This window comes from Agelaius phoeniceus, chromosome 5 (assembly GCF_051311805.1).
Source record: "Agelaius phoeniceus isolate bAgePho1 chromosome 5, bAgePho1.hap1, whole genome shotgun sequence".
NCBI lineage: Eukaryota > Metazoa > Chordata > Aves > Passeriformes > Icteridae > Agelaius > Agelaius phoeniceus.
This window is the reverse complement of record NC_135269.1, coordinates 24,848,321-24,856,084: the sequence shown is the minus strand read 5'-3', so window position 1 is coordinate 24,856,084 and position 7,764 is coordinate 24,848,321. Positions and strand designations below refer to the sequence as shown.

The window sequence follows — 7,764 nt, the reverse complement described above, 5'->3', positions numbered from 1 at the left end:
CGCGCGGGTCCTGGCAGGGAGACACCCGCGACAGGAGAGGGTCGTGGGCTGCCACTAGGGGCTCCTCTGGGCGGGGGAAGGCTATAGAAGGGGTGGCTTTAGGGGGAGAGCTTCTCTCGGCATCCCTCGGCGTTTTCCCGCTCGGGGCAGGCTCTTTGGCAGGCGCTGCTCTCACCCCGGCCAGGACCCGGGGGGGCGGTGCGGCGGTGAGGGCTCCGCGGGGCCGCAGCAGCAGCACGGGGCGGGTGTCGCCTCGCCATGGCCAAGCACCACCCGGACCTCATCTTCTGCCGCAAGCAGGCGGGTGTCGGTGGGTGCCCGGGGAAGAGGATGAGGGTTCCCTTCGCCCCTTTTCCCGCCGAGGGGCGGGCGGGAGGCGCGCGCGCGCGGTACCGGCCGTGGGGCCCGCGCGCGGCCCTTGGGCCCGGCCGAGGCGCGGGAGCGGCGGCGCGCGCCACCCGCTCCTTCCTCCCTCCCTTCCTCTTTTGTTTTCTTTCTTTCTTTTTTTTTTTTTTTTTTTTTTTCCCCGTGCGTTTTGGATCCAGCAGCATTTGGAAGCATCTTTGTGGCTGCGAGGCAAAAGTTATCTTCCGGGTTATTCCTGTAATACAGATAACGGGATTTACCCCTGTCGCATCTGAGTCAGAGTTTGGGTCAGGGTTCAGAGAACTCTTAGACAAGATTAGAAGTTGAGGTATCCCTTCCAGGTTTTTGTCACTCCTTGGAAAAGCAAATTTAACGAGCAGCTCTCTGTAATATCCATAAAGGCAAAGCAGTCAACTGCACTGTCCACAGTAAATCTCCTTTCAGAATAATCAGTGCTTCTAACCATCTGTCTGTGTTGAAAAGTCGTGTCCTGACAAATCTCTTCTCTCTCAGGCTTCAGACAAATCAATATTTAGTCTTTGTGGATGTGCACATCTAGTCTTTAGAAGTCAATATTTATTAAATTTATCCAAGTTCCTAACATCATTGTTGTGAATGTCCCAGAGAAGTGACAAAACTTCTAAGACACATTTAACTACCTTCATGTTCTAAAGCAAAGAAGGTATTTGGACTGCTTTAAACAAACACTTGATTCTGGCTTTTTCCCCCCACTAAAACCAGTGTAAAAGCTGTGCCAAGACTCACCTACAACATTTCCTTCAGTCAGACACACTGGCTCTGTTTGAAATGGAATGATGAATGTAGGTGTTCTTACTGCAAAGGGGTGTTATTTTAGTGCATTTAGTCATTTAGGGATGCATTCATAGTACATCTTTGGTCCTGGTAAATCTCTCCAGGAGGATATATATTGTTTATCATAAATGTTTGTATTTATGTTCAAACTGTTTCTGTAATTTAACCTTTAATTTTTTAAGGACTGCTCATTGCAGAAGATAATTATTTGACATTCAAGCTTGTACTTACTTGGATTTTCTCCTGCCTCAAATATTTTTTTCTTTTTTTTTTCCCCAGCAATCGGAAGACTCTGTGAAAAATGTAAGTAGTGTCCACATTTAGTGGCTTGAGAGTGAGGTGTTGTGGTTAGAGCATGCAGTTTGGATTTAAGGCTGCAATCTATTTTTGCTTTGACCCCAAACTTAATGGCACTCTTTGAGAAGGAAGCAATTACCTTAACGTTGCAAGTGTAGCTCAAGGAATACTTAAAAAGTTGCAAGCTCAAACAGACTCTCACACAAACGCAAACGTCCCAGAGTACCTGCTGACAGCATTTCTAGTGGCTGAGGCTACAGTGCCTGCTTCACTGGATCCTTGTAATCTGCAATACCAAAATATCATCCTTATCATTTTAAAGCAGGGGAAAAATGCATTTTTGGTTTTTGGCTTCATCATACTGCAAGAAAGGTTCCCATTAGCATCTGGGAGAAGAAGAAATGGAGGGCAAACATCTAAAGTTAGAGCAGGAAAAACACCCATGGAATCGAATTATTAGCTGTGAAAGGGGAGAAAGAGTGTGATCTGTTGTTAGATCCTCGTGTTCTGTTGTTAAAACATGTAGGGGAACAGAACAAACCGGTGAGTAGTTTGTGACTCAAAAACAGCGTGAGAATAAGTAAAGTGGGAGAAGGACAGTCTGAAGCAAGAAGATCGTTTTCAAGAGCACCTGACAGTGAAACAGATTCCCATTGGTAGTAGCTGAGGGCTGTCACACCAGAGATTTAAGAGCAGGTTAGGCAAGCTGTTGTGGGAGTCAGGATTAGATACCTTGGGAACTGGTAATAGGATATGAAGCCTTTTATCCGTAGGTCAGTGTTTTGGTTAAGGTCCAGCTCAGCAGAAACTGTCCCTGACATCTGATGGCTCCTTGCCTGTGTGATATCAGTACTTGAATTTCACTCAGTTCCTTGTGAGAGCACAAGAGCAACTTTCATGAAATGGCTGCTTATGCCAGTTTGCCCTTCCTTTGGCCTTGTCACAGATGAAGGATTAAAGGGACCATGAGTACAATCTCTTTGAGCATAGTAACTTCAGACTTTTGTTGATGTGGCATTTAGGAGAAGCTTACAGTGCTGCTTCTGTGTAGGTAAGGACTCTAGTCCTCTCAGCGTGGCTTTTTTTCTTTTGCAAATGAATAAGTCTGGAAAAGTTCTAGAGTAAAAGTAGTGCTACAATCTAAGCAAGTCTTGGCTAATCACAGAGTAATTTTGTGTTTCTTCTCTGACTGTGAATGAATGACTAAATTAAAAAAAAAACCTCAAACATTGCAGGCCACAGCTCTTGTTCCTATCAAGTCTGTGTGAAATACAAAGTTGTGCCCTGTGCCTGCAAGGCACGTTTCTGCAGTTCAGCTGTATTGTCTTTGAGAGTACAGGGAAGTTATTTGACCAGGAAGCTTTTCCTGTGATGTGGGGTGGCAGAAAGGACATTCTGTGAGCAGAGGCTGTGCTGTTCTCACAGGTGATGGCAAGTGTGTGATCTGTGACTCCTACGTGCGTCCCTGCACCCTGGTGCGCATCTGTGACGAGTGCAACTACGGCTCCTACCAGGGCCGCTGCGTCATCTGCGGGGGGCCCGGCGTGTCCGACGCCTACTACTGCAAGGAGTGCACCATCCAGGAAAAGGATGTAAGTTGCCATCCCTGCTGCATTGTAGTTGTGCTTACCTTTGAGGGGCTTGGAGCTGCTGAAATTAGTGCTGGGACGATTAGCTCTTGTTTGTCTGAAACCTTTATTCCCCTGTTGATTGGTCTCTGTGTTAGCAAAGCATTTTGAGGTATTGTAACTCTTCATTCTAAGGATCTCTGACTGTTTTGCACACTCACAGTTCATTTCCTCCACACACTGCTTGTTACCACTTCAGGTTGTTATCTTAGTACAGCTCCAGCCTAGGTTTCACCAGGGTCAGAAATATTGCAGACACTGCAAGGCAGTGGCAGAAGCAGCTCCTCCCTAAAGTCCATTATGAGCCACTGATTAAGAGTACATATGGTACTATAAGGCCTGTGGAATCAAAACCTTTGTTTTCCTTTGAATAACAAGGTAAAGTTGGTCCTTAGTGTGGTAATTGTGTTTCACAAGTTTGATGCTTCTTGTATAATTTCAGTGGGATACAATTTATATTTTCTTACTCTTTTCTGGATTTGTCTGTATTGTAGATATTTCTCTTTCTGCTAATGCTTTTTGGTATAATGGTCCCTTTTGTCTATAGCCAGAGCTATCATCTTTTTACAATATTGTGCTGAAAGCCATTGCATGTGGGAAATGAGGCAGCTGTTCACCCCTTGTAAGGCTTTTGTTAATAATCCAACACAATGAGTGCAGAACATGAAGTGCAACAAAGCATTAGAAAGACCTTACAGGAGAACAAGAACATGATGCTTACAGTTCTGCTATCCTAGAATATAGGCCTGGTAGCTGTGAGAGTGTCTGTTAAAAGTTGTTTGTGCTCTGCAAATGTCATTTCCTACACACCCTAATGACTGTGAAGAACGTGCTGAGAGAGTGGTTCAGAGTGATTTACAGGAGTGTCCTCAGCTGAGTGAGTTGCTGCTTTAACTCTCTCTAGTGCCTGTTTTCTCTAGAGGCCTGCAGCCAAATCCAGAACAGGAGCAGGTCCTCCTTTCAGTTTAGTCATTAGATCTAACAGGACCATAATCTTTCTCTGGATCCAAATATGGATATAAGTGCTTTGATGGGGGTGCTGCCTCCTACTTTATAAATGCTGTGAGAAACAGTAATTTTGTTCACTTACCTTTGGAATGAAGATGCCTGGCTTTATAAGTCATGAGCAAAATAGGCTTGGTTTTAGTTTTATCGATTCATAGGGATTCCCAACATGTGTTTTTCATAACCTAAGATTACCTGTATCTTATGTTTGGTTCAGGTGTGAAATAACCAGCTGCTCTGTCAAGGAGGACTGTAGAAAACATAGAGCTAGAGAAGAATAACAGGTCTGGAGTTAGAAAAGAATAACAGGTCTGGGGTGACCTGGGTGAATGCTGCTGTGAGTGAAGAAAGTTTCTCTGTAGCAGAAAACTCAGATGTTATATATTATTGCATATGTGAAGTTGCAGATCTGAAACAGCAGATTTGACATGATTTGTTGCAGGATTGAAGAATGCTTGCACAAGCATAGGGAGCCCAGAAGGAGAAAATATTAAGTGTGCTGCTGCCTGTCACAATTATGGTATCTGGTACTGATGTGAATAAGAAAACCAGATAGGCAGAGCTCTATACCTGAAGCTTTAACAGTCCAAGGCTTCAGCTACAGCATTTTCATCATCCTCAGAGAAAGACTGGAAAAAATAGTGAAGCAAGAAAGCAAATAAAATGGATGGCAGAGACAGACTGCTATTGGGCACAAAGCAAAGGACCTGGTTACTCTTGGCTCATTTGTTCTGGTGGAGGAAGGAATGAAGTATTGTTTCAGCCCACTTTGATCTGTGGGTAAAGGCCTGAATCCCACCTTGTCACCCAGGACATCAGTGAGTTGCAAATAGTAATCTTTTCTTGGAGAAAGGAGTGTGCTCACGAGCTGTGTCCTTAGGAGGAGGTGGAAGAATGAACAGAGCCCTGCAATAAGGCTGTCAAGATTTGAACAGACTCCATGGATTGTGGGAGGAAGTCTTGAAAGAGTCCTACTATTGAGGTTCAAAATGAAATAAGGAGACAGTAGCTAGAAATGGGTCGTGGCAGGTGTATGGGGGAGGGATGATTTCTGTTCCCCACCTCTCCTGTGATTCCCATCATGCAGATCCTCCCCACCAGATTGCATCTCTGGCAGGGGAGCCAGGCAGCTTGGGTGCAGATTCTACAGCATCTGACATCTGCCCAGGGGCTTTCTAAATCTAAAGCACTCAGGCTTGCACTTCAGCCTAGGACATGTCTTCCTCTGCCTGCTGGGTCCCTCACAACTGCTGTGGCCAACCATAATGTTTTGCCCTAAAGAATTATGCAGGTGCTGGGCTCAGGTGGCCCACGGGCAAATTTTCCCAGGTATACGAAATATGAAGAGGGCATTTCTGATTTGGTTTTGCAACCACACCTCTCAGGAGGGTCTCCCCTACTCCCCTTGCTTTTCTCAAGGCTTTTTTCTCACCATCTGCTGGAATTCAGGTACAAGAACTTACATATGTAGCTGCTGTGGGTAGTTAACCCTACAGCCTCTGCAGTAATCAATCCAGGATACAAGAAATCTGAGATTCAGTTCTGCTGTCACTGCTGAGGGGTTCCTAAACACAAGAATGGTTTGGTGACATCTAGAACAGCAAGATTCTTCTTTGCTAAGGAGGGGAAAGGTTATTCCTCTGGGTCCTAGAAGTCCTGCATATCCTGATTTAGAAAAAATTCAGTCTCGTGGCACAGCACATCCTTTTCATTAAATGGCTGATGTTATATGAGCTGTTTTCCATTTTGGCCCTGAGGGAAACCATGTCCTGCAGTAATGCTGAAGAAACGTCCATGCTCTTCTCTGTTCCACTATCTTACTGGTAACCATCACTGGAGAGCAATTTGTACAGGTGTTTGAAATGTGTTGAGGACAGGGCAATGAGTGTGGGAACTGAGAATCTGCTACAGCTATGATGTTGTTCTGTGTTTGCTCATTTCCTAACTTGCATTTTCTTTTCTTACAGAGAGATGGTTGCCCTAAGATCGTCAACCTAGGCAGTTCCAAGACAGATCTTTTCTATGAAAGGAAAAAGTATGGCTTCAAGAAGAGGTGATCCTATTCGTACATGGCTACCTCCTGTTGGGTTGGCAAGAGGGTCTTGGAACATCTCTGGACTTTATTCTTATTGAAAACTCATTGATTATTTTTTTCTAAAGCAATACAAATTCAGTAATATACTTAGAGTTGAAGAAATAACAGACTGAGTGGGGACTGAAACCTGATGAGAACCAATGATGAGAGAGGGCAAATGAAGATTACTGTCTCTTGCCTTTGCAGGAGCTCTGCTAGTAGTTGCCCCAGCTCTGTCCAAAGCAGAGTGGGCAAGCACTTAAAAGGAGCCATGTAAAAATGGAAAGTGCTGTTTTTAGTGTGGAGAAACACCTTGAGGTTGTTCTTACTGGGCCTCCTCTCAATTTTTTGAAATTGCCCCATCCATCAGTGTTGAAGAACAAAACACCAATCCGCTCCCCTCCTTCCTTCCTCCAGTATATTTCCATGCTGCCCTGTTTTGTAAGGAATCTGCTCATGTCTGGTACCTTCCTAGGGAGAGCACAGCTGTTCCATGTTTTCTTTGACAGATAAATCCAAGGCCATTTCTTGTAACCATTCCTGTAGGATGCATACCAATAAAGCTTTTCCTTTTGGGTTTTTATTTTTGGTACAACAAGGATTTCTATTTGGTTCATTCTGTGCCTAGCCTCTCTGGAGCTTGCTGGGAACACAGAGGATTAGCCCAGCTAGCACTTCACAATGGGTTATCTGGTTTCTGCTTATGGCCACGTGACCTTGCCACAAGGAGCTTCAGGGAACGGCTGGTGCTTTTGTCTGCCTGTGATCCCAGCCACTGATCATTTTGTCCTGTAGCATGAGGATCGCTGAGCTTGTAACCCTTATCCCGGCTAATACGGCCGTGGATGTTGTTTCACCATGCAAACATCCAATCCCTTTCTAAACCTACTAAGCTATTTGACTGGCTATCCTGTTCCTGTGAATAAGTTAAAGCCTTCCCTGCTGTAAGGGGAAACCAACCATTGTGTTCTGGGCTATTGGCCGTGTGCGTGCTGGAAACCAGAGGCTGCTTGTTAGTCAAATACCAGGAGAGGCTAAAAGCAGTCTGTTGGCTCAGCAAAGATCTGGGAACAGGGCCTTTGTGCAGAGGCGGAACTGAGTTCCCCACGGGTGTGTACTCCTCAGATGGTTAAAGCAGGATCCTGGCTCAGTGTGCCCTGCAGTCCTTCAAGCACTTGCAGTCTGAGCAGAGCATGTGCCATACTAACACAGTTGTTTTGTGAAGTTTTGGGGTGCAGAGCCCCAAAAACTTTTTTTGTTTTAGTGCCCCTTCCAGGATTTCAGCTATTCCCTTGAGGCTAGTACCAATTCCTCTAACTACTTCTTGGCTTAAATACCTCTTGTACCTGCTCCAACCATTTGGATAAAAGTGAAAAGCATACAAGTTGTTATTATCCTCTCCTCAAAAATAATTTTTCCCTGCTGCAGCTGGCTGTAGCTGTCACTGGCCCTGCAGCTATCTCAGCTGCTCCTCCCTCTCCTGCCCCCAGCTATTAATTCTGTCAGTTTTCTCTTCCAAGCTTTTTGTAGTTCTGAGAGTATCAGTATGTCTTTTTCCCTACACAGTTTCTGATGGATGCC

General features: G+C 45.0%; 1 protein-coding gene across 1 annotated transcript; it reads left to right on the top strand.

Annotated features, from left to right (window-relative positions):
• The first annotated feature begins 72 nt into the window (after positions 1 to 72).
• PHF5A (PHD finger protein 5A) lies at positions 73 to 6,766 on the top strand. Its single transcript, XM_054631387.2, has 4 exons — positions 73 to 310; positions 1,459 to 1,482; positions 2,902 to 3,068; positions 6,077 to 6,766. The coding sequence occupies exons 1-4, from the start codon at positions 259 to 261 to the stop codon at positions 6,164 to 6,166; spliced, it is 333 nt and encodes a 110-aa protein (XP_054487362.1). The 5' UTR covers positions 73 to 258; the 3' UTR covers positions 6,167 to 6,766.
• Positions 6,767 to 7,764: the final 998 nt, after the last annotated feature.

Excerpts from the sequence above, each read along its gene's own strand:
- PHF5A (XM_054631387.2), top strand. The coding sequence starts at position 259 with ATGGCCAAGCACCACCCGGACCTCATCTTCTGCCGCAAGCAGGCGGGT. Across the intron at positions 311-1,458 it reads CCGCAAGCAGGCGGGTGTCG|CAATCGGAAGACTCTGTGAA; the intron begins GTGGGTGCCCGG and ends TTTTTTCCCCAG. Across the intron at positions 1,483-2,901 it reads CGGAAGACTCTGTGAAAAAT|GTGATGGCAAGTGTGTGATC; the intron begins GTAAGTAGTGTC and ends CTGTTCTCACAG.